Source organism: Nerophis ophidion, linkage group LG06, assembly GCF_033978795.1.
Source record: "Nerophis ophidion isolate RoL-2023_Sa linkage group LG06, RoL_Noph_v1.0, whole genome shotgun sequence".
Classification (NCBI taxonomy): domain Eukaryota; kingdom Metazoa; phylum Chordata; class Actinopteri; order Syngnathiformes; family Syngnathidae; genus Nerophis; species Nerophis ophidion.
Window position 1 is genome coordinate 31347169 of NC_084616.1, and position 26995 is coordinate 31374163.

Here is a 26995-nt window from a genome sequence, read left to right on the forward strand (position 1 = left end):
GCAAGTCACTTACTGTAATAAATCCATATACAAAGTGTGATTAATCTGATAATAAAATTGTATTACTATTTTGTATATGTAGGACTTTGTTAGTTTGTTTTGACAGGTTAACCCTAATACTATACAAAAATAAATCATATTCTGTGTACAGTAGCAAGAAGTACAAGTCCAAGGTTTGTTTAGGCTCAGACTCAGAGGCTGTAAAATACTGGAATAATCAGGTTCAGACATAATGCCATTCTTGACGTTTTGTTGTGTTCCTACTAAGTCATTGTAATGCAGTCAATCATTGCCCTTTGTGAGGTATTAGTATTTAGCACCTCTTTATTAGTAGTATTATTGTTGTTATCTTGCAGGGCTACATGGCCACTATGAACTCTAAAGGTATACCGGAGGACATGAAGGGAAAAGACAAGATTGTTTTTGGGAACATTCACCAAATATTTGACTGGCATAAAGAGTAAGTCCTTGATTGTGAAAATAGAATACAGTACATAGTGTTTCCTCCTGTTGCTTTGTGCTAAGTGGAGGACAAAGGAACAATAGGTCAGACCGAATCCATGACCGTGTGTGTTTCCTCTGTAGCTACTTCTTGGGAGAGCTGGAGAAGTGTTTGGCAGAGCCAGAGAGACTGGGTCAGCTCTTCATTAAACACGTGAGTATTGCTGCGGTGTGCACAAACAAACACACACATGCCAGTAGAGTCTGGTTCTGCTTCCTTGACTTGTTTGAAGTGGAAGTAAATAGAGCAAAGAAAACATGCAGAGTCTGTTGATACTATACTGTACTGCCTTCCTTCTCTTACGCCACTGACAGCTTCCACTTGACACACACGACTACAAACAACACATGCAAGTCTAGGTCAGACTGGTCATAATAACATGAAACAACTACTACACAAATCTTTCTCCAGGTTTGCTCAGCAATGAGGCTTAACTCTACGGCAATACCGCTTATACTACACAATGCCCACTGTCCAATGGGGGGCCTGGGGGCTATTTGCAGTTTACACCTAATAATTAAACAAAGACACTTCCCTACTGTGAGGCTTCATACAGGATGTTCTCAAAGGGAAGTGGCAAGTGTCACAAAGTGTTATCAAAAGGTTGCAAAAGAGAGACCTCTGTAAAATATTAAAAAAAGCTTAGCTCTTTAACTCCTTGTTAGAGAAGAACATGCTGTGTAAAAAAGTACGGCAACATTCAGGAGCCTAGCACCAAATTCTTTACTCCAATACACAAAACTCCCAAAGCTCCTCACATCCTCACTTTGATTATAACCATAGCCCCAAGCAGCAAGAGCTATTCGGACCGAGAAAACGACGATTTCCCCATTAATTTGAGCGAGGATGAAAGATTTGTGGATAAGGAAAGTTAGAGTGAAGCACAAAAAAAAAAAAAAGCGACAGCTGTGAGCGTTTCAGATGTAATTAGACACATTTACTAGGATAATTCTGGAAGATCCCTTATCTGCTTATTGTTTTAATAGTGTTTTAAATTAAATAAATGGGTTGTACTTGTATAGCACTTTTCTACCTTCAAGGTACTCAAAGCGCTTTGACACTACTTCCACATTTACCCATTCACACACACATTCACACACTGATGGAGGGAGCTGCCATGCAAGGCGCCAACCAGCACCCATCAGGAGCAAGGGTGAAGTGTCTTGCTCAGGACACAACGGACGTGACGATGTTGGTACTAGGTGGGATTTGAACCAGGGACCCTCGGGTTACGCACGGCCACTTTCCCACTGCGCCACGCCGTCCCCGATTTAGTGAGATTGTAAAGTCATACCTCAAAGTCGGATGGCTGCGGTGAACGCCAGTGTCTTTGATGGAAGCCATGGAGGAGCCAAGCTCACAGCTGCCTTTTTTGACAGCTACTGCAGGAGGAGGTCCAGTAATCCACTGATGTCTCCCGTAAGAGCCGACTTAATATCACAATTTTCCCATCCAAAAACATGCTGGTTGACGTAAAGAAACATGTTCACTTGACCGCTCTGGGTTAAAGCTTCACAACAAACTAAGAAACACCGGCTGTGTCTCGGTGCTAAAGGCAGCTGCAATACACCGCTTTCCACCAACAGCATTCTTATTTATAGTCTCCATTTTTAATTGAACAAATTGCAAAAGATTCAGCAACACAGATGTCCAAATTACTGTGTAATTATGCGATGAAAAGAGACGACTTTTAGCCCTAAGTGGTGCTGGGCTAATATCTCGCCTCCAACAAATAACGTCACAAGCGCGAGTCATCATACGGGTCATCATTCCGCGACGTTTTCAACAAGAAACTCAGCGGGAAATTTCAAATTGTAATTTAGTAAACTAAACCGGCCGTATTGGCATGTGTTGCAATGTTAATATTTCATCATTGATATATAAACAATCAGACTGTGTGGTCGGTAGTAGTGGGTTTCAGTAGGCCTTTAATGACGTTATGATGTCTGTGTTGAGTGAAGTGATCCAAGTGGAATAAACAATTTTGTATTTTTGATAGGGGGTATATGTAGTCTTGGACATTCCTTATTTAATTCAACCAACCTTGTTTCTTGAAAATATAATTTTAACACTTATGAAATATTCTAGCTTACATATTTAAATGGCAGAAAACCAATGTTCAAACTTTGCAATACCCCAGGGCTCCCCCCTGTGCTTGGTGCCCCTTTGCGACATCCCTGACCACATTCAGAAAAGGTCATATTGAATGCGCCTGTAAAAGTAATAATGCATTTTAGCTTCATCCTAAAACCCTTTTTGCATAGATAGGTTTTGTACTAAAATGGAGTCACAAGGCTTGTCCAAATGGGGAATAATTTTTGTTTTCATTAGTTAAGTGGTGGCACATGTAGCCAAGACAGACATGTGGAGTAATTTGACCAATTTTGTCTGTTGAAGATTAATGTCGGCTTTTATTTTTATCCCATTCCTGCCCTTTCTTGTCCTTCAAACAACCAACAAAAGTGGTGGAGTAAAAAAAAGAAAACATGCAACTAAACCTGAGCATATTGTGAAAACAAGCAAAGTGGTACGTAATGAAAAGCAGAGTATCATATGTGCTCCAAGACCAAAATACAGCATGTGTGCACTCCCACACACGTAAACATACTTCACATGCAAAAACATTGCTAGTGTGAGGAATCCAGGCCAGGTGGCGTCACAACAGGTCTATAATCGAGTGCAGCTCAGCAGTTTGAAATTGTTGCTCGGTACGGCCTTAATGTTGCCGGGTGTTGAAAGGCTCCTGTTACACAGAAAGTAACTGGGTAAATTATACAAAAACAGGTGATCATCTACGCACAAGCTGCATTTGGACTCCACCTCCCACGGCCAATTAGTCACAGAAGAGTGGCTGCTAAGCAGATAGTTTGCTTCATGACTCTGAAATTAATCGTTATTGCTAGGATTTCTTTTAACCTTACACTAATTCCACAAATACTGCCCCTTTAATCCCCTTACTTTTTCACATATTATTCTATTTTTTCTCACTTTGAAGCAAAACAGAAAAATACCTGAACACATGTTTGGATAAAATTTGACCCAATCCTAAGTTAATTTCCATGTTTTTTATGGTTTGTCCTGCAGGAGCGGCGTCTGCATATGTATGTGGTGTACTGTCAGAACAAACCCAAGTCGGAGCATATTGTCTCAGAGTACATTGAAACCTACTTTGAGGTGAGTGTGTCCCACTCTTTTAACAGCCTATTGGTGTCAAATACGCAGTATTTACACATCAGAGAATACAATGGTAATTGGAACCCAACCAACGCTGGTCACTCCCACTTCTAATTAATGACATATAAATAATCGGTTCCAGGGTCAGACTGCAGCTCCCATAATCCTTTTATTAAGCATACAAGCAAACTGCTTTTCAAAAGTCTGAGCTGCTACACAAGTGTGACAACAAGTTAAGTAATTATTAAAGTTAAAGTTTTAGTAGAAATTGCAAAACAGTCAAACTGCTCTACAGGAGTACGATACATCAACTTATAGGCTTAATTGGTTCTGTGACCGAGCTGTTGACTCAAAACAGTTGTATCTCAAATCAATGTTACCCACTGAAATTAAATATATCAAAGTGGAGGAACATAGGCTGTCTATTAACTATCCACGCCTTAATTGCCTTTCGCCTTACCCTCAGTTAATAAACTGGTTCACAACATATATAGTGGGCTTCACGGTGGAAGAGGGGTTAGTGCGTCTGCCTCACAATACAAAGGTCCTGAGTAGTCAGGGTTCAGTCCCGGGCTCGGTATCTTTCTGTGTGGAGTTTGCATGTCCTCCCCGTGAATGCGTGGGTTCCTTCCGGGTACTCCAGCTTCCTCCCACTTCCAAAGACATGCACCTGGGGATAGGTTGATTGGCAACACTAAATTGGCCCTAGTGTGTGAATGTGAGTGTGAATGTTGTCTGTCTATCTGTGTTGGCCCTGCCATGAGGTGGCGACTTGTCCAGGGTGTACACCACCTTCTGCCCAATCGTAGCTGAGATAGGCACCAGCACCCCCCGCGACCCCAAAGGGAATAAGCGGTAGAAAATGGATGGATGGACAACAGATATGCTTAAATCAAGTTTTTGAGCATATGCAGCTTTGATTTTTGAAAATAAGCATGTTAAAACATGATATGGGATAGGATAGGATAGGATAGATCTTTATTGTCATTGCACAAGTACAACGAAATTTCATTTTCGGCACAGTCCCACTAAGAGCAGACATACATTACAGGGGGGGAGTAAAAAAAAAAATCAGTCTAAGGCTAGACCCTCAGGAGGGGTCCAGACTGAGTCCATGGAAAAAAACATCCATAGCAAAGCACATATACATATTACAACATACATGTCGAGATATCTAGCAACAGAGGGAAGGTAGTTCAAGGTCATGGTGGTAGGCCGCAGCTCTCAGGCGCTGACCATCCATTCATCACCCCTATGGGATTTGCGTTGAGGGCTTTGGGTTGGGGCGGTAGGGTGTGTATGTGTGCCGTATATTTTTGTGGACGTGTGTGTGTGTGTGTGTGTAAGCCCGTAGTGTGTCTCTGTTCCGCGGCCTTGATGTATTGCAGTCGCTAGTCCAGAGTCAACAACAACAGGTGTGTGTCCATGAAAGACAAGAAGGGAGTTTGTTGTGTCTTCGCTGCGCTGTCCTTCGGGAGAGTCTCGAAGCCAGGGAAACAATCCAAGTTAGAATGATTTTGTATGCAGGTGAAAATAGAATTTGCTTTTCACCCTAAATTGTCTATGACTGGTCCTCAAAACTGCGTGGTGGACAGTCCGATGTAATCCACAGTTCTTCCCGAATCCTCCAATCAGTTGTGGCAGCTTTGGGGTACTTTGAAGACTGCCAGCAACTTCCAATTTGTCGACAAACCAGAGCAACGCTTACTCCAATCAGCAGATGTCCTGTTGTCATAATTCTGAATAGGTGGATATCTTCACGTCGTCGACAGAAAAGTGTCGCCAGGCACGCGGCCCTCCTTCTTCTCCCAAGAGTCCATCGTGTGTCCAGCAACAACCGTTTCGTCACGACAGCAGGTTCCCCCAAACCCAAGATCTTGTCAATTTTGTTGAGGCCAGTTAAATAGTTCCAATGTTTAGATTTGGAGAGCAGTGCAAAAAGAGGCAACAAGAAAGTTAAGACAAGACAAAACAAAGAAGCAAGCAGGAGAGATAAGGGAGAGGAAAGAGGAGTGTCCACCCTCGATGAGTGCCAGAGAGAAAGAAAGGTCAAAATACTGTGTAATGTAATGTCATTTGTACATATGTAAATATAAATTCATAATGTTCATTAAAAATAGGGAAATCATTTTACTGTTCTCAAATAAGACTGCGGATCCCAACATATCTTCCACAATATTAAATAATGACTATAATTCTCTCAGGATATTTTGTACATTGCAGCCATGCTTGGCTGTGACTCAGCAAGATAATGATTAAACAAAAACATGAGACAAATCTTAAATTGGATATTACCCGGAATAGTATACGCTGCAGCTGCGTTTACGTGTGTCACCTTTCTTGTCGTAATTATTTTGCCTTTTAGGAGTTACGGCAGCAGCTGGGTCACAGGCTGCAACTCAATGACTTGCTCATCAAACCCGTCCAGAGGATCATGAAGTACCAGCTGCTGCTCAAGGTGAAGATCAGTGATGCACCAAACATGTGTATTGTACATACACACACACAAACACTCCCTGGTCAAAACATGACTCTGTCCCCGGAGTTTGCGGCCACGCCAATTCCTACAAATTTAACCAATCTCCCGCACATAATGCACAACCTCGCAACTTTGTCCATTGCACGCAATATCCCCGAACATTTTTGACAATCAGCGTCATTTTCGCTATTGGAATTTATTGTCACTTTTATCATCCTCACTCATAGCTCAGACCCACTTCTGGCTCCTGTCTTCCTGAGTAGTGAACACATTCAGCAACACAGTGTGCTTACTTCTGCGTATTTATATATCTATTTAATCTTAATTTATTCAGGGTAAAACAACTAAAAACAGATTTTCATTTGCAATCCTGACTGTGCATAAGGCAGGGGTGGGCAAACTCCGGTTTGTGGGCCACATCCGGTTGGTCCGTTTAATCCGGCCCGTCAAATATAAAAACAGAATTGAGCAAAAATCTGTTTCAAAAACTGCCACAACAAAACTGATGCACCGGCATAAATGGATGATCAACAGCACTCCTCCCACTAAAAGAGAATGAAAGTGTTAACCCTATGATACAATTTGTATGATATGATATTGTTGATAATAGATACAGTATATAATGATTAAAATAACCAATGTTCTGAGAAGCCTACTCTTTGTTCTAATACAGGGGTGTCAAAGTCAAATACAGAGTGGGCCAACATTTTAAACAGAATAAAGCCGCGGGCCAAGGGTTGAACAAATGAACCTTTGAATAGGAACCTAAAAAAGTTTTGCATTGAATATTGAACAAGCAAGGCTTATATAACTTTATAGTGACATGCAAAATCGAGTTTACAAATATTAATAATAGTAATTAATAAAATATCAATGGCATATCAAATAAAAATTGAGTGCCTCTTTTTTATTTGCAGCATTCTGAGGTAAACATCAAAATAAACTTTGTCCACAGGCTAATAATAAATTTGAAAATAAAATAACAATGAATGAATCAAACATTCAAGCCTTGAAGAAACAAGAGAAAGTGCATGAATAAATAGTTAATTATTGCTCAGTTTGCTACACTGATTTGCTTGAACAATGAATATGGAACAAGCAATAATTATATAACATAATAGTGCAAAATCAACATTCAAAAAATAAACGGAAAAAAAAATGGTCAAATAAATACAATTTCAGTAAAACATTTAATGCCTCTTTTCTATTTGCAGCCTTCTGAGGTAAATGTCAACATTACATTTTTCCACAGGCTAATAAATCTTAAAATAAAATAATAAGATGGGTGGTGTTGGTGGTGGGGCGCGGGTTTTGGTGGTAGTCAGTGCTGCAAGGAGTTCTGGGTATTTGTTCTGTTGTGTTTATGTTGTGTTACGGTGCGGATGTTCTCCCGAAATGTGTTAGTCATTCTTGTATGGTGTGGTTTCACAGTGTGGTGCATATTTGTAACAGTGTTAAAGTTGTTTATACGGCCACCCTCAGTCTGACCTGTATGGCTGTTGAGCAAGTATGCGTGGCATTCACTTAAATGTGTGTACAAGTCACACTTACCATGTGACTTGGGCTCTGACAACATATTGTAGACAACGCTAAAGGCAGCGCCTTTATAGTACCGGCGGGCCAGCTCTAATGTTAATTTGATATTGCCTCAAGGGCCAAATGAAATTGTACGGCGGGCCAAATTTGGCCCGCGGGCCAGAGTTTGACACCCATGTTCTAATAGATATGATATGTTTTTAAATGCATCATATGCTCACCCGGCCCCTCTGTCAAATTTCAAAAGCCAATGTGGCCCCTGAGCCAAAAATGTTGCCCACCCTTGGCATAGAGTCAGCTTTTAAGGCTATTTATGTGCTGGGGTAATTTGTGTTGGAACATAAATTAAGGTTTAAACCCTTTGTAAGTGTAAGATAAACATGGAAAATGTCTGCAACTTGTGGATGACAGAGCATCCAGTGGACAATAAGGAAGTCTTTATGAAGTGTTTCTTTCTGTATTCATAGTTATTTATTACTATTATTAAAACAGTAATTTCAACATTAGGCTCCGAATATGTGCTTTATGTCATCTAGTGTCTACTTTTTAAGTCTGTGCATTATAAAAAGAGTAAAACATCAACACATTATCTGTTTTCACATTTTTTTTATTTTTATTTTTTTCGGTTAAGGTTACAAGGAACACCTAAAACATCTAAAACATTCAACACACATTCATAAAATCATGAATTGATTCAATGTTATGTGAAAAAAAGCTTTAAATTATTGCAACTTTTGCAGGAATTTGGGCATTTTAGCCCGCAATAATCACAAAAAACGAGTCAGATTACTAAGAGCTGTGTAATCAAATAACATTCCTCATGAGAGTTCATCAAATTATTTTATGTGATTTCAAAATGTCTTTGAATCCTTTATGGTCCAAAAACAAGGCGCATTTGATGCTGGTCCAGATGTCTTTACATCTGACTAGTAAACCTGGAATGCTCAGGTGACCATGCTGTGTTTATTTGGACAGGACTTCCTGAAGTATTACACCAAAGCTGGCATGGACACGGACGAGTTGGAGGTGAGTGTTCCGTTAGATAAAATTTTAGTGCTAGTTTGGGAATGATCAGCATGTGCTTTTGTTGTTATTTTCTAATACAGAAAGCAGTAGAAGTAATGTGCTTTGTGCCAAAACGTTGCAATGACATGATGAATGTGGGTCGACTACAAGGCTTTGAGGTAAGTGTCAAGAAAATAACATTTTGTGCCAACAATTCTATAAAAAAAACACTTCCACATTTTGTTATTGTGTACCAGGGGAAGATCACAGCCCAGGGGAAGCTGCTCCAGCAGGACACCTTCACCGTTACCGAACAGGACATTGGCTTCCTGTCGCGAGCCAAAGAAAGAAGGATCTTTCTGTTTGAGCAGCTGGTCATCTTCAGTGAGCCTATTGATAGGAAGAAGGGGTTTTCACTTCCAGGGTACATCTTTAAGAACAGTATCAAGGTAAATGCCTACTGTACACACACATTTTACCCAAATACATCCAGTCAACACATCTTCTCAAATATAATCTCTTACAGGTGAGCTGCCTGGGGGTGGAGCCCTCTTTGGATGGAGATGATGCACGCTTTGTGTTGACATCACGCAATTCCGATGGGAGCGTGGTGCGCTTCCAGTTGTTGGCCTCCTGCCCGGACACGTGCAGAGCTTGGGTAAACGATGTGGTTCAGATCTTGGAAACACAGCGCAACTTCCTCAATGGTGAGCCTCAAATGCCTCTGTCCATAATTATAATGCAGCTTCGCTGTAATTGACCCTTTCAGTTGGCGACAAGGCAATACGAATGTTGGGGAATGGCTTTTGAGGTTATTTAGTAAGGCAGCAGTAGAATGGAAACTAAAACTTACATTTTTGCTTATAATTATGATTTATTCAGTGTTGCATTTTTTTGTATACAAATTCATTGTTTGGATTTATTTTCGACAGTTTTGTGGTATTGAGTAAAAATATTATCTAACTCTGATTAAAATTTAAAAAGCTTTTGCAGGTGTAATGGCCAGGAGTCCCGATATTTTTGGCCATGTCACATATAGAAACTAAAATTGATTTATTCTAAATGTGTAAATGTCATCAAAATGTTATCCAGTTAAATCAATCAATGTAACTCAACCTTTTATTTATTTTTCTGTGAAAAATCTGAAATTGGCCACTGCAATTAGTATTTTGTAAAAATGCTTTAGAATTTCAGAATTTGTAATGTATTTTTAATGACTGTAATTCTTTATATGCTTAATAACCTTTTTTTATTGTTATACTGCACTACTAAAAGTTTGCATGTACAAAAAAATTTGCAAACTTGATACACACGCAAAGCTGATCTACTAAGATTGTGCATAGAACAGGGGTGTGAAATGTACAGAACTGGTTTGTTCCGACCCGCGGCCCGCTAAATGACTTTTGTAAGTATAAAAATTAGCTGCAATTTTTTGGGGGGTAAGAAACTTCTGTTCTAAATCTGTCCACTTAATGTCGCAACAGCAATTCCAGTGTAACCCACATCACACTGCTTGAAGACGAAGGGTCAGCTGACTTTAAGCGCCATCTGGATTGGCTGCTGCTACCCCAATCAGGGCAGGTGCAAGCAATCAGCTGCTCCTGTTGTGTCTTCGGACAGCTAGACGCTCTCTTAGACTGGTATCTCTCTGGAAATTATCCGTGGCCACCTGGTATTATCTCCATGCAGAAGAGGTGGGGCAGAAAAGAGAAGTAGCAGGTCAACAGGTCTAAATATGGGTCTTTTTAAAAGCTAGAGTATATAAATGAATTTTAAGGAGGGACTTAAATGCTTCTACCGAGGTGGCATCTCTAACTTTTGGTGGTAGAGCATTCTAAAGTACTGGAGCCTGAATTAAAACGCTATAGGGTCTTCAGACTTTTTGGGGGCTTTGGCCAGCGTTCATGGAATGCTGAATTCTGGACAGATTATTGGGTACAATACAAACAGCAAAATAAGATGGTGCTAGACCATTTAGTATTCTGTACATAAGAAATAAAACCTTAAAAAAGAATCTTAAGTGTAATGGGAACGGGTGCAGGTGAGCCAATATAGGTGTAATATGATCTCACTTTCTTGTCCTCGTCTAAAGTATACCAAGCACATTTTGTACCAACTGTAATATTTCAATGCTAGACATAGGGAGACCCGTGCAATATACGTCACAGTAATCCAGACGAGACATAACGAACACATGTACAATGATCTCAGCCTCACTGATGGACAAAATGGGATGAATTTTAGCAACATTACGAAGATGAAAGAAGGCTGTTTTAGTCACACTTTTAATGTGTGGATCAAACGAGAGAGTTGGGTCAATAATAAGGCCGAGATTATATATATAAATACATATTATATTTTTGTGCTGCATGTTAGCAACATGACGTAACGCTAGCGGTTGGACTACATGAGCCATAAATATGGAGGGAAACGATTGTCTCCACAGTGACAGCTGGTATACACGCAAAAACTTAATTTAAATAGGGTCTGCAACCTGTTTGCACTTTAATTGAACACGTAGTCTTGAGGCTAATTTATGCTCTAGGGTCATGTAGCTTGCGTCCCCTGACTGTCTTGTTTGCTTTATAGTTCTTCTGTGCTGGGTGGTGCAAGACATGTAATTCCCTTCCAAAATACTAAGGGCAAGTGTCTCTAGAAGGAGCAACCAGAGCTGTTGACTACATATTTACTTTTTTGCAAAGATTGATGACAACCATAACATCGATATCTTAGTCTACAATGGTACTAACCAATCAGAAACTTCAGCGTACTTTTAATGGGTGTTTTATTTATAAAGCAGAGGAAAATACCTTTGTGAGGATTGACTGTCGTCAGGTTCAAACACTGATGACGTCAATTAAACAGACAAGAAGCAAGGAATCATGCGGAGATAGAGTTAAATTTTGCTCAATTGAGAGATGTTTTTGGGCTGTACTCTAGTTACAGATCCAAACTACACTCTAAAGTCCAGCCCACGTGCTTCCTCTATTTATTTGGGAGGTCCCTGTTTACCTTACAGAGGCTGCTGCTAGAGGAAGGGGGGTAATCAGCAGCCCCAAACACAATATATGATTATACAAAAATGCAAATGTGCTGACACTTGTGATATCGCCCTGTCTCTGCTTTGTCTGCGTCACGGCGTTGTTCGGCCTTGGCAGTCAGCAGGTCGTTCCTGGACACAGACACTGATACGAGACGACTTCCAATCTTTGAATTTGCAAGTCGTCTCTTTGCACAGATAGAGAAGTACTACTTCAACACAATTGATAATAACTATAGCAACGGCCCTTAAGCATAAGAGTTGGGATGGCGTGACGCAGTTGGGAGAGTGGCTGTGCCAGCAACCTGAGGCTTCCTGGTTCAATCCCTACCTTATAACATCCTAGTCACGTCCGATGTGTCCTTGAGCAAGACACTTCACTCTTGGTCCGAGTTAGCGCCTTGCATGGCAGCTCCCGCCATCAGTGTTTGTGAATGGGTGAATGTGGAAATACTGTCAAAGCGCTTTGAGTTCCTTAAAAAGGTAGAAAAGCGCTATAAAAGTATAACCCATTTACCATTTTATTTAGCATTTGTGTGATAAATTATACATAATTTTTCTAACAACTGTTCAATTTATGAAGGAATCGAGGCAGATGATGCTATGCTACACGGGACAAGAGAAAGCTATCATCCATCCATCCATCATCTTCCGCTTATCCGAGGTCGGGTCGCGGGGGCAGCAGCCTAAGCAGGGAAGCCCAGACTTCCCTATCTCCAGCCACTTCGTCTAGCTCTTCCCGGGGGATCCCGAGGCGTTCCCAGGCCAGCCGGGAGACATAGTCTTTCCAACGTGTCCTGGGTCTTCCCCGTGGCCTCCTACCAGCTGGACGTGCCCTAAACACATCCCTAGGGAGGCGTTCGGGTGGCATCCTGACCAGATGCCCGAACCACCTCATCTGGCTCCTCTCGATGTGGAGGAGCAGCGGCTTTATGTTGAGCTCCTCCCGGATGGCAGAGCTTCTCACCCTATCTCTAAGGGAGAGCCCCGCCACCCGGCGGAGGAAACTCATTTCGGCCGCTTGTACCCGTGATCTTATCCTTTCGGTCATGACCCAAAGCTCATGACCATAGGTGAGGATGGGAACGTAGATCGACCGGTAAATTGAGAGCTTTGCCTTCCGGCTCAGCTCCTTCTTCACCACAACGGATCGATACAACGTCCGCATTACTGAAGACGCCGCACCGATCCGCCTGTCGATCTCACGATCCACTCCTCCCCCACTCGTGAACAAGACTCCTAGGTACTTGAACTCCTCCACTTGGGGCAGGGTCTCCTCCCCAACCCGGAGATGGCACTCCACCCTTTTCCGGGCGAGAACCATGGACTCGGACTTGGAGGTGCTGATTCTCATTCCGGTCGCTTCACACTCGGCTGCGAACCGATCCAGTGAGAGCTGAAGATCCCGGCCAGATGAAGCCATCAGGACTACATCATCTGCAAAAAGCAGAGACCTAATCCCGTGGCCACCAAACCGGAACCCCTCAACGCCTTGGCTGCGCCTAGAAATTCTGTCCATAAAAGTTATGAACAGAATCGGTGACAAAGGACAGCCTTGGCGGAGTCCAACCTTCACTGGAAACGTGTCCGACTTACTGCCAGCAATGCGGACCAAGCTCTGACACTGATCATACAGGGAGCGGACTGCCACAATAAGACATTCCGATACCCCATACTCTCTGAGCACTCCCCACAGGACTTCCCGAGGGACACGGTCGAATGCCTTCTCCAAGTCCACAAAGCACATGTAGACTGGTTGGGCAAACTCCCATGCACCCTCAAGAACCCTGCCGAGAGTATAGAGCTGGTCCACAGTTCCACGACCAGGACGAAAACCACACTGTTCCTCCTGAATCCGAGGTTCGACTATCCGGCGAAGCCTCCTCTCCAGTACACCTGAATAAACCTTACCGGGAAGGCTGAGGAGTGTGATCCCACGATAGTTGGAACACACTCTCCGGTCCCCCTTCTTAAAGAGAGGGACCACCACCCCGGTCTGCCAATCCAGAGGTACCGCCCCCGATGTCCACGCGATGCTGCAGAGTCTTGTCAACCAAGACAGGAACCAGTTCTCTCGAAAGCTATCATGTAATTGAAAATGTGTTAAATAACAAATTTAAAGACATGCTGGTGCTGATGTCATGTGTGATAGATGTTTGACATTAAAAGTTAAAAAGAGTAGTACTTTTTGACTTTCTTCTGGACACAACAATAGGCTGAAAAACGACACATTCAGTAATTGTTATAAAGTACACAATATCTGTTTTCATGCAAATGTTCAATCACTGTTGCTTTAATTCATGCAATAATTTGTGTATTTCAAACACAAAGTTTGCTCTCTTGTGGTTGGGGGCCCTCCTCTGCAAAAGCTGACCAATCACAGCTCTGCGGTATGCTTCGCCGCTAATGCAAAGCTAGGATTATTGGGAGGTGCACGCAACGCTTGCGATAAGGTACGCGGGGGAAGGGGGCAAGACGACGTCGCTTCGCAAGTTACATGACACGAGAATATACACCAGGCTTTAGTAGATCCACTGTTTTTGTTTACGTAAAGAGCCTTGAGTCAACTTGTCTCGTGAATTAGTGCTATAGTTTGTGAGTAAAATTGACTTGACTTCTTTGTGTGTTTTAGCCTTACAGTCCCCTATCGAGTATCAGCGACGAGAAAGCAAGTCCAACAGCCTGGGTCGCTGCATGAGGCCGCCCCCGTCCACCGGCAGTGCCCTTAGGCCCCACTCCTCTGCTTCAATCGACCGCCACAGACTGCCCTCCCTCCATTCTCATAACACCTCCCTGCCTGCCCTCTTCCTGCCCAGCCAAGGCCCGGTTCGAGGTCCCAGTGAGACCTTCTTGCTGCAGGATGTAGTATGACCTAACTCGTGTTTATCACACAGTCACAAAGTTCTGACCTATTTGCCCTTTTGAACACAATCCTTTGCATTTGCAGCCCGCTCTGGTGCAGCCACATACCTCAAGCAGCGTTTCTCCATCGCATGTCCAGCTGACCTTGTCCGATCAGCAGAGCTGTCCCACTGTTTCCAATGGCCTCTACACACCCCCAACACAGACTTCACAGGTAGTGCACATGCTTGTTAATGCACATTACAGGAGACGTAATTGCACTTCCACATTAGAGAAATCAATAGGAAAACAGAAGGCAATCTGGTGTCGTTAATTGGCAGTGTAATAACAATGTGCTCATTCCTAAATTAAGGAAACAATTTATAGAATCTTAATTATTTATTCAACTCACTTAGAAATTATTATGGTGGGAGTTGTTCTGCTGGTTGGGTAAAAGAAAGACCCAATTACAGTTTCTGAATTGTAAGTCAATTCAGTGTTGTTATTATAGGGCTAATTCCCTACAAAAGTTATTTAAAGGGCAACTATTATGCAAAACCAACTTTTCTTAACGTTTTTTGTATTTGGGCTCCGGGTAAGTCTTAATTATTTGAAATTTAAATGTATGGCAATATTTGTAAAACAATCTTACTTCATACTTGCCCTAAACAAGCCGTTTAGAATTGTATAGCTATATTTATTGAATAATACTTCAACAAAATATGAATGTAAGTTCATAAACTGTGAAAAGAAATGACAACAATGCAATATTCAGTGTTGACAGCTAGATTTTTTTGTGGACATGTTCCATAAATATTGATGTTAAAGATTTCTTTTTTTGTGAAGAAATGTTTAGAATTAATTTCATGAATCCAGATGGATCTCTATTACAATCCCCAAAGAAGGCACTTTAAGTTGATGATTACTTCCATGTGTAGAAATCCTTATTGATAATCGAATCACTTGTTTATTTTTCAACAAGTTTTTTGTTATTTTTATATCTTTTTTCCAAATCGTTCAAGAAAGACCACTACAAATGAGCAATATTTTGCACTGTTATAGAATTTAATAAATCAGAAACTGATGACATAGTACTGTATTTTACTTCTTTATCTCTTTTTTTTTTAACCAAAAATGCTTTGCTCTGATTAGGGGGTACTTGAATTAAAAAAATGTTCACAGGGGGTACTTCACTGAAAAAAGGTTGAGAACCACTGGCCTACAGTACATATGTGCACCACTTTTACTGATGTAAGGAGTCGAAAGCCGCACCTGAAAAAAGTATTTTAGCAGGTAGGGAAGCAAAGTTTTGAATTCACATTTTTATCACACGCACAATTATATTTAAATGTAAGATATACATTGGATTCTTATTAGTTTATTTTTTCTGTATTTTTAAAATGTTGCTGAAAATCTTTAATATGCATGAACTGTCGCATGCGTAGTTTTTTTGTGCTTCAGAGTATTTTTAGGTAAGGAAAATACAAAATAGGGATCTAATTGTCAAAGCAAGGGGCTACTGTACCACCTTATGGAATGCATGTAATAAAAACAAAAGCCAGATTAATGAATTAATAATGTTTCAGAATACTTCTGCCAATAGAGTTAATATTGTTGTGATGGGAAAATTTGAAGTATCCTGAGACAAATCCTACATTTTAAATGTTAGAAATTATAGTTTCCAAGATGTATGAGTTATGTAACAATATAAACGAGCCACTCTTTTGAACGACTCTTTGAGAGGAACAGTTCCTCTAGATCTTGCTCCCTTAAAATCCCATCTCTAAGTGTGACATCTGCAGCAATTTAGATAATCATGAACACATGCCACCCATTTCCATCTCCGGGTAGGGCAGAAGACCCTGCCTCAAGTGGAGGAGTTCAAGTACCTAGGAGTCTTGATCACGAGTGAGGGAAGAGTGGATCGTGAGATCGACAGGCGAATTGGTGCGGCGTCTTGAGTAATGCGGACGCTGTATCGATCCGTTGTGGTGAAGAAGGAGCTGAGCCGGAAAGCAAAGCTCTCAATTTACCGGTCGATCTACGTTCCCATCCTCACCTATGGTCATGAACTTTGGGTTATGACCAAAAGGATAAGATCACGGGTACAAGCGGCCGGAATGAGTTTCCTCTGCCGGGTGGCGGGACTCTCCCTTAGAGATAGGGTGAGAAGCTCTGTCATCCGGGAATAGCTCAAAGTAAAGCCGCTGCTCCTCCACATCGACAGGAGCCAGATGAGGTGGTTCGGGCATCTGGTCAGGATGCCACCGGAACGCCTCCCAAGGGAGGTGTTTCGGGCACGTCCAACCGGTAGGAGGCCACAGGGAAGACCCAGGACACGTTGGGGAGAGTATGTCTCCCGGCTGGTCTGGGAATGCCTCAGGATCCCCCGGGAAGAGCTGGACGAAGTGGCTGGGGAGAGGGAAGTCTGGGCTTCCCTGCTTAGGCTGCTGCCCCCGCAACCCGGCCTTGGATAAGCGAAAGAAGATGGATGGATGAACACATGCCAAAAAAAAAAATCTTAGAAAAAGATTTGAGAATTTAATTTTGCATAACCAGATTCCTTTGCCTACATGTGCTTCATATGTGTTGAGAAATTAGCAAAACATGCATTGTTGTTACACATGCACAGTTTGCACTTTTGTTTGTTGTATTCCGTCGCAACAGAAAAGGTAAATATTGTATAACTTTTTTTTAAACATTATAAGCTGTATAATGTTTTGCAGCTGCAGAGTATTTTCCTTTGTGGAAAATGGTATTCAGATAGTAAAAGTTGCCAACCCTTGTTATATACAGTGGCTGAAAGAGCAAAATAGGAGAACCATGCCCTTAACCAATCACTGTATTGATATTAGAATTGTGTACAGTAGCAAATTTGATATACTATTAATATCATACAGTATTGCTAATAAGGCTGTTGTCTACAACTACACGTCGCACAGGAGCAACTATTAAAGGGCAGTGGAGGAATGATAATTAAACACACATGGGAAAGATGCAGGGTACAAACATAAAAACAAACCCTGAAGTCCCTGAAGTAAATCGATTGCATTCATCATGTCTTTTAAAATAGGTCAGTGCAAAAATTCTTGTGTTAAAAGTTTTTTGTGTAAGAGAGGTTTCTTACCTGCTGAAAGTTTTGACTACGGTGTTGAACACAAGAAATTTGCACCTATGTTTTTGGCCCGGATTTCCCAATTCTGACCTAAGACAGCTAACGCCCGAATATTTTTATCTTATCATCTCACCCAATGAGTATCACTAATCCCAACGCCTTTATGGTAACTGTTAGGTGCATTGGTCAATACTTAATGAAGAGTAATTTGTTAGTGCCGTTTGACCAAATGTGACGGGTAGTGCCATTATTGTGAAGCGTGTGACCGGTGGTAAAAAGAGAGATAATCACGGTAAAGGGGTTGGAATGAGACAAAACTGTTAACTCTTGAGTTCTTGCCTGCATCCTTTTCTTCCTGCTACATCTTACCAGACCCTCGGTTTCAATAGTTCACCATTTGGAGCGGTTAAATCAGGGGTGCCCACACTTTTTCAGCAGGCGAGCCCCTTTTCAAATGACCAAGTCAAGGTGTGACCTACCTCATCTTCATTCATATATATATATATATATATATATATATATATATATATATATATATATATATATATATATATATAATTTAAATGTGGAAGTAGTGTCAAAGCGCTTTGAGTACCTTGAAGGTAGAAAAGCGCTATACAAGTACAACCCATTTATCATTTATTTATTTATATATATATATATCCATCCATCCATTTTCTACTGCATGTATATGTATGTATATATATATATATATATATATATATATATATATATATATATGTATATAAACCTATATATACTGTATACATATATACATACACATATTTATGTTTATTTATTTATGAAACAGACATTTTTTGTTAACATTTTAAAGGTGTTTGAAAAAAATGCAAGCATATTTAGCACATATAGATACCTTTCTTTCATGAACACAAGTATATAAATTGGTGTATTACCTGAGTCTAATGACTTGCGTTGGTTATAATAACACAGGATTTACATTAGTGGTGATAACTTCCACATTTTTGAATTTACGAATTCACTTTCCATTTTCATCCTGCACCGAAAGTAGCTCCTGCTGTGTTGATCTCTTATATTCTGGGTCACTGAAAACAATGTTGACACCTCGGCTGGTTTTAATTGAACAATGTCATCTTCTGTCCTCTTCTCCATTCCACTTGGGTAACACCGCTTCATTTTTCATATAAACACTCATAACCGTGCCAACAGGTTTGTTTTGGTCTAGTTTTTGGAATCAAGTCTGCAGCTATGTAGTAACATGGAATTGTGCATTGTGTGAGAAGGAGGGGGGGCTGCCGAAACAGTCATGACTGATTAAGCATTTTAATGTACTCTAGGGCGCACAAAATAAAACTGAACAAATAATGATTTTGAATAGAATAACACTTTATCAATATCATTATGAGACATACAATACATGTCCCCTGCACTTTTTAAAAAAGCTGTTTTTGTCTCCTGCATTTTTTTTTACGTCCCAAAAAAATGTTAAGCTAATAAATGCAGACAAGTCAAACACTAGTGCCAGGTGAAAAACTGCTCCTCAGTCTGTAGCTTGCACCTGTAGGCCGACCACAAGCTCAATTATTGGCTTTCTGGGGCTTCCTTCTTGCCAACGTGACAATTATTGACAGCATGCAGCAACTGACCAATCAGCAATTGAGATGAGAGCGAGTTGGTCTCCAGTCTCCACACAGCAATATAAATCACGAACAAGTAAGACGGATACAAAAACCCAAACAAGAGGAGTCTGGTGCTTCACTCAAAAGTATTCATGTGGTTGCTATGGGAATAAGGACGCAAATTGTAGCAAAAGTGTATGTGATACCTGGTAGCTCAATGGCTTAAGGATGAGTATTTTGTTCAGGACATGGTTCGATTCCTGGCTGGGGACATACAAGGTAAACATGAACTAAATCATAATGCAATCTTGAAAAAGTAAAGTTGTTTATTTGATTATGTCGATTTTGTTATGTTACAAAAATAAATAATTAATTTGTTTCCCATTCATATTACTCCAAAACATGCATCTAATCTCTTCAAGCCATACCTCATCCATCCATCCATCTTCTTCCGCTTAGCAGGGAAGCCCAGACTTCCCTCTCCCCAGCCACTTCGTCTAGCTCTTCCAGGGGGATCCCGAGGCGTTCCCTTGCCAGCCGGGAGACATAATCTTCCCAACATGTCCTCGGTCTTCCCCGTGGCCTCCAACCAGTTGGAGGTGCCCTAAACACCTCCCTAGGGAGGCGTTCGAGTGGCATCCTGAACAGATGCCCGAGCCACCTCATCTGGCTCTTGTCGATGTGGAGGAGCAAAGGCTTTACTTTGAGCTCCTCTCAGATGGCAGAGCTTCTCACCCTATCTCTACCCGGCGGAGGAAACTCATTTCGGCCGCTTGTACCCGTGATCTTATCCTTTTGGTCATGTCCCAAAGCTCATGACCATAGGTGAGGATGGGAACGTAGATCGACCGGTAAATTGAGAGCTTTGCTTTCCGGCTCAGCTCCTTCTTCACCACAACGGATCAGTACAACGTCCGCATTACTGAAGACGCCGCACCGATCCGCCTGTCAATCTCACGATCCAGTTTTCCCCCACTCGTGAACAAGACTCCTAGGTACTTGAACTCCTCCACTTGGGGTAGAGTCTCCTCCCCAACCCGAAGATGGCACTCCACCCTTTTCCGGGTGAGAACCATGGACTCAGACTTGGAGGTGCTGATTTTCATTCTGGTCGCTTCACACTCGGCTGCAAACCGATCCAGTAAGAGCTGAAGATCCCGGCCAGATGAAGCCGTCAGGACCACATCATCTGCAAAAAGCAGAGACTTAATCCCGCGGCCACCAAATCGGAACCCCGCAACGCCTTGACTGCGCCTACAAATTCTGTCCATAAAAGTTATGAACAGAATCCGTGACAAAGGACAGCCTTGGCGCAGTCCAACCCTCACTGGAAACATGTCCGACTTACTGCCAGCAATGCGGACCAAGCTCTGACACTGGTAATACAGGGAGCGGACCGCCACAATAAGACGGTCTGATACCCCATACTCTCTGAGCACTCCCCACAGGACTTCCCGAGGGACACGGTCGAATGCCTTCTCCAAGTCCACAAAGCACATGTAGACTGGTTGGGCAAACTCCCATGCACCCTCAAGAACCCTGCCGAGAGTATAGAGCTGGTCCACAGTTCCATGACCAGGACGAAAACCCCACTGTTCCTCCTGAATCCGAGGTTCGAGAATCCGGCGTAGCCTCCTCTCCAGTACACCTGAATAAACCTTACCGGGAAGGCTGAGGGGTGTGATCCCACGATAGTTGGAACACACCCTCCGGTCCCCCTTCTTAAAGAGAGGGACCACCACCCCGGTCTGCCAATCCAGATGTACTGCCCCCGATGTCCACGCGATGCTGCAGAGTCTTGTCAACCAAGACAGCCCCACAGCATCCAGAGCCTGAAGGAACTCCGGGCGGATCTCATCTACCATCGGGGCCTTGCCGCAAAGGAGCTTTTTAACTACCTCAGCAACCTCAGCCCCAGAAATAGGAGAGTCCACCACAGATTCCCCAGGCATCGCTTCCTCATAGGAAGACGTGTTGGTGGGATTGAGGAGGTCTTCGAAGTATTCCCTCCACCGATCCACAACATCCGCAGTCGAAGTCAGCTGAACACAATGCTCACCATACACGGAAGTTGTTTTCCATGGCTTCCCCGAACTCCTCCCATGTCCGAGTTTTTACCTCCGCGACCGCTAAAGCTGCACACCGCTTGGCCCGTCGGTACCAGTCCACTGCCTCCGGAGTCCTATGAGCCAAAAGAACCGGATAGGACTCCTTCTTCAGCTTGACGGCATCCCTCACTGCTGGTGTCCACCAACGGGTTCTGGGATTACCGCCACGACAGGCAACAACAACCTTGCGACCACATCTCCAATCAGCCGCCTCGACAATAGAGGTGCGGAACATGGTCCACTCGGACTCAATGTCCTGCACCTCCCTCATTACATGTTCAAAGTTCTTCCGGAGGTGGGAATTGAAACTCTCTCTGACAGGAGACTCTGCCAGACGTTCCCACTAGACCCTCACAATGCGCTTGGGCCTGCCAGGTCTGCCTGGCACCCCCCCCTCCCCACCATCGCAGCCAACTAACCACCAGGTGGTGATCGGTAGAAACCTCCGCCCCTCTCTTCACCCGAGTGTCCAAAACATGAGGCCGCAAATCCAATGACACAACTACAAATTTGATCATGGAACTGCAACATAGGGTGTCCTGGTGCCAAGTGCACATATGGACACCCTTATGTTTGAACATGGTGTTTGTTATGGACAATCCGTGACGAGCACAAAAGTCCAATAACAAAACACCACTCTGGTTTGGATCCAGGCGGCCATTCTTCCCAATCACGCCCCTCCAGGTTTCACTGTCGTTGCCAACATGAGCGTTGAAGTCCCCCAGTAGGACAAGGGAATCACCCGGGGGAGCACTTTCCAGTACTCCCTCGAGTGTACCCAAAAAGGCTCTGAACTGCCGTTTGGTTCTTCGGGCTGTGCCCGGCAGGGCCCCATTAGGACAAGCCCGGCCACCAGGCGCACGCCTTCGTGCCCCTTCTCCGGGCCTGGCTCCAGAGGGGGGCCCCGGTGACCCGCGTCCGGGCGAGGGAAATCTGAGTCCATTATTTTGTAATTCCATAGAAGTCTTTGAGCTGCTCTTTGTCTGATCCCTCACCTAGGACCTGTATGTCTTGGGAGACCCTACCAGGGGGCCTGAAAGCCCCCGGACAACATAGCTCAGAGATGAGGAAGCCCTACCTCTTCCACGCAAACTGGTTGTACCCCCCCCCCACACACACACACACTTATAAAATCATATTTTCTTTTCTGGCCTCCAGCTTGCCTGTGACTCTATTGAAGATAAGTGGTATAGAAAATGAGTGAATGAGTAAGTATATTTTACGGCAAAATAATTGATGTCCTACGTTGAGAGAGTAAAGTGAGTCTGGCCTGAGCAGAAAGTTCCACCAATTATGCTCAGAGAGTCGTTTACAGCCATATTATGTTCTTGGAGGCTTAATGTGCCCTACATCACAAATTTCCCATGTTCAGTGTTAATTGTGAGGCTGAGGATTTTATTTGGCGGCCAAGCTAGTATAGAAGAAATAGGATCATTCTAGTCAACACTCGAGCAGCAGAATTCATGACCAGCTGGAAAGTCCGTAGAGAATTTCTGCAGCAACCTGACCGTATTGTTAATATCAATTTTTAATTGTGACATAAATATAAAAAATAGAAAATATGCTCTTTTCAGCCTGTCGCCAATTAAAGCATCTTGTTGTTGAGCATAACTTCACACTGGCTGGACTGCGACAAGGCAGCGTTTGTTGTTCTCTGCCGCTTTCTCAATTGACTCAAGCTGGACTTGCTTAGTTGGTACATAACAAACAGGAAGCAGGCTCAGTCAGATGAGGAAGTCGGTAAGAGATGCCTATCAAACGCAGATAATTGTTTCCCGTACACATCCTGTAGCGAATAGGAGGAACTTGGGGCTATGCATTACTCAGAGTGAGGCTGTCAACATCTCATTTGTACATAACTATTTTCCTGAGCAGGGAAAGGGTTTTACTTTTCTGTGACTTGAATAAATGCATTGAAATACGATCTGTTGGTGTGAAAAATTTTCCCTCCGCCCCGCAGAGAGCAGGCGACGGTTGTCGCAGGGGTCAGGCGGCAGATTCTGGAAGCCAGGCTCCGTTTTCCGGTCCCTCAGCTGGACGACGCCCTAGCAACCTCGCCCAGCTTTCTGAAGATGACATTTAAACTCTGGTGGCTTCTGTCTCGTGAGTCAGCGGGACAGCACGAAGATCAGAAAACATGAAGATGGCCCCTAAATCTGCTTCAGGAATCTGAAGGAGTCTATGAAGGAACCTAAGGCTGCACCTGTAAAATGACTTTTTTTGTTTTTTAGAGAGAGACAGCTTTCCAATGTTGATGAAAGTGCAGCCATCTTGTGTGCACATGAACTTCAATCGCCCAGCTGGATGTCACTGGGCCCCCAAAGAAAAGACAATCAGTGTTCTGACAATTACTGCTTTGTACTTGTTTGTATGCGGGGCAGTTTGAGCATCAAATATTCATTCCATAGTGGGGCGGTCACTGGAGTGTGCATTTCAATGTGTGTGCAGCAATGTGTGGACATTTGTGCGTGCATGAGAATGTGCATGAGCTTCTCCTGTACTTAGCGCTATTTTTTTATTTTATTTTAGCCCCTTTGGAAAGAACTGAAAACTGCAGTATTACATGCAGTAATACATGCAATAATACAGGCAGTAATACATGCAGTAATACAGGCAGTAATACATGCAGTAATACATGCAGTAGTGCATGCGGGGATTCCTCGGTTAACTGTTGAGTTGGCTATTTATGTTTTACACCCCAAAAAAGTGTTATGTACATGAGGGGACTTGCATCTTCACCTCTGCTGAAACCGTTTCTTTGGATTCATTCGGCTTTTCGCTGGACTTGCAGCACCTGCAGGTCAAAGGTCAAGCGGCGCTGATCAGATTGGACAGAGCGTTAGACACCGCTACGATAGCAAGGATGTTTATTTCATCTGTTTTTTTTTTGTTTTTTTATCTGGTGTCTTTTTTGTTTTTGTTTGTTTTTTTATAATTTGAAATGCCAAACAATTAAAAACCTGTAATCAGTTGTTTGCTTCCTTATTCTCTCCCACATGTTTTATAATTAACATAAAATTTAGTTTGTTAATTAATAGTTGTGCAAAGGTTGTTTTGCTTGATGCATTTAAATAATATAAATATAATCTAAAATAAAGTGGGCTTCACGGTGGCAGAGGGGTTAGTGCGTCTGCCTCACAATACGAAGTTCCTGCAGTCCTGGGTTCAAATCCAGGCTCGGGATCTTTCTGTGTGGAGTTTGCATGTTCTCCCCGTGAATGCGTGGGTTCCCTCCGGGTACTCCGGCTTCCTCCCACCTCAAAAGACATGCACCTGGGGATAAGTTGATTGGCAATACTAAATTGGTCCTAGTGTGTGAATATGAGTGTGAATGTTGTCTGTCTATCTGTGTTGGCCCTGCGATGAGGTGGCGACTTGTCCAGGGTGTACCCTGCCTTCCGCCCGATTGTAGCTGAGATAGGCGCCAGCGCCCCCCGCGACCCTGAAAGGGAATAAGCGGTAGAAAAAAAAATGGATAAAATAAAGTGTTCTGGTTCCCTCTAGAGGCCGTTTGTGGGTATGACTATGAGATGAAGTTGTCTTCTCTGACTCGTTCTGTTCTTATTTTTGGCCAGTAGGGGTCGACACATTACTTCTACGCCGTGCTTCAAATGCAGATGAAAATAGTTACCGGTAAATATGATGCAAAATATATATGAGAATCAACGCACCACCATTTTTTTTAAAGTAAAGAAGTAAGATTACAGTAGTGATCCCTTAGGGAAAGTAATTATTTGGTGCTTACACGTTATGTAAAAGGAATGTACAAATTGTGTCTGGCTTTACACCATAACTTCCAAAAAATCCAAAATCCACTTAAATTGTATAGCAAATTTAAAAAAACAAAAAACGATAACAGTTTCACATAGTGCTCCACAGTAGTTCAAACAAACATTTAAAAGCAGGATAAAACTAAGGACTGTCAAGCGTAAGAAACATTTAACCAAAAAAAGAACAAATACATAAAACATGTAAAAATAATATATAATACACTGAGATGACACAACTCTCATGCTAAATTAAAAGCCAATTAGTAAATATATGTAGCTTAAAAAGTTGCGTAATACACACAATGTGTGCAAACAACAAGTAATATTTACAAAGCAACCTAGTAAAATTAGATTTCAAGTGATTTGAACCTGAAAATGCTGCAATGTTCACGTCACTCCAGGACTCAGCGACAGCACATTACAAAAAATAAATAAAAAAACAAACAATGCACGCATACACACTAAGGGCCTGATTTACTAACATCCAAGTACCACGCAGTAAACGACGTGTGCAATCTATAAAATAGTATGTGGACGTGTTGCCTGCGATGTACAACGGCTGCATGTGTAATTGTACAGTGGTGCAGAGTGCCTTATTTACATGAGGATTTAAATGCAGCATCACCACGGAGACACTCATTTACTGCATGTTTTCAGGATTTGCCTGTGGCGTTTTGCTGTTTTCAAACAAGCAAGAGAAATGTGCCAGTTTTTGTGGGTATTTTAGAAGCAGTCTTTCTTCTTTAAGACATCTGAAACAGTTATCTAATGTATGCATCATAGTGTTTGTAGCCAAAGCTAATTTACAACACTTGTCCCCATCAACAACAACAACATAGGAAAATAAAATAATAGGAAAATAAATAAATAAATAATAGGAAAATAAAAATAATTTTAAAAAATGAGTCGATAATAATGATAACAGAAATAATACAGATAAAGTGAAAAATAATAATAATAATAATAATAATAACAACACAAAGTGCAGACTAGAAAAAAAACAATTGGTAAAAATTTGTAAAAACTAAACATGGGAACACGATTGCTGCTCAACAAGCCATAATTTTGTTTGTTTTTTGAAAGTGACAAGTGCAGATATACTTTTCAAAGTGTCAGGTAAAGAGTTCCATAGTTGTGGTCCTTCTATTGAAAAGGCAGTCCGGGCAAAAGATGTTCTGCGGAATGGAACTCAACAGTTGCCTTATGACATTGGTCTGGTGGTAGATCTGGTACCACTTTGCAGTCTTGTAATTGCCTTGCATAGCAACTGGAAAGCAGAATAATGCAAGCATTCAAAAAACAGTTTGACTGTATGTAACAAAATAAAATTGGTAAAACTTAAAAAATTGTACTTGGTTAAAATTTGGCAATGATGATATCGTATACTCTTCTTGTCTAGAACTTTCAAGGCTCTGTTATAAGGACACTCAATGGTCTTGACTGATGACTGGGGTGCCTAGGACCATGTAGTTAAGTCATAAGATATGTATGAAAGAATCATTGAATTCATAAAAGTAAAAGCACAGCTGAGAGTTAAGCAGTTTCTTATAATATTAAAACAGCATAGGTTGGCCTTCAGGGTTTTACACATTTTTTTATGTGACTTTTAAAATTCAGCTGATAGACTATGATTACGCCCAAATATTTGACTTCAGGTACTTGTTCAATGACCTCATCATTCATTTTTATATTCAGGTTTGTTTGAGGTTGCTTTTTATGGAGAAGCAGACAGAGTTAGTCTTTTTAGTGTTCAGGGTTAAACAGGATGATACCAGCCAAGATGCTATTTTGTCTAATTTAGCATTTAGCTTTTCAGCAACTAGA

At 42.1% G+C, this 26995-nt stretch overlaps 1 protein-coding gene across 5 annotated transcripts in view; it reads left to right on the forward strand.

Moving 5' to 3' along the window:
- The window catches only part of arhgef25a (Rho guanine nucleotide exchange factor (GEF) 25a), a 175217-nt gene extending 150844 nt beyond the window's left edge, over positions 1 to 24373 (forward strand). For 4 of the 5 annotated variants that reach the window (XM_061903367.1, XM_061903369.1, XM_061903374.1 and 1 more), the window contains 11 exons: positions 357 to 460; positions 586 to 655; positions 3587 to 3676; positions 6042 to 6134; positions 8667 to 8717; positions 8798 to 8875; positions 8954 to 9145; positions 9223 to 9403; positions 14369 to 14601; positions 14684 to 14812; positions 23362 to 24373. In XM_061903367.1, the coding sequence (XP_061759351.1) occupies positions 357 to 460; positions 586 to 655; positions 3587 to 3676; positions 6042 to 6134; positions 8667 to 8717; positions 8798 to 8875; positions 8954 to 9145; positions 9223 to 9403; positions 14369 to 14601; positions 14684 to 14812; positions 23362 to 23484 (1344 nt within the window). In that variant the 3' untranslated portion in view covers positions 23485 to 24373. Of the gene's footprint in view, positions 1 to 356; positions 461 to 585; positions 656 to 3586; positions 3677 to 6041; positions 6135 to 8666; positions 8718 to 8797; positions 8876 to 8953; positions 9146 to 9222; positions 9404 to 14368; positions 14602 to 14683; positions 14813 to 22400; positions 22497 to 23361 lie in introns of all 5 variants that reach the window. The other variant, XM_061903368.1, reaches the window with a different exon arrangement.
- Positions 24374 to 26995: the final 2622 nt, after the last annotated feature.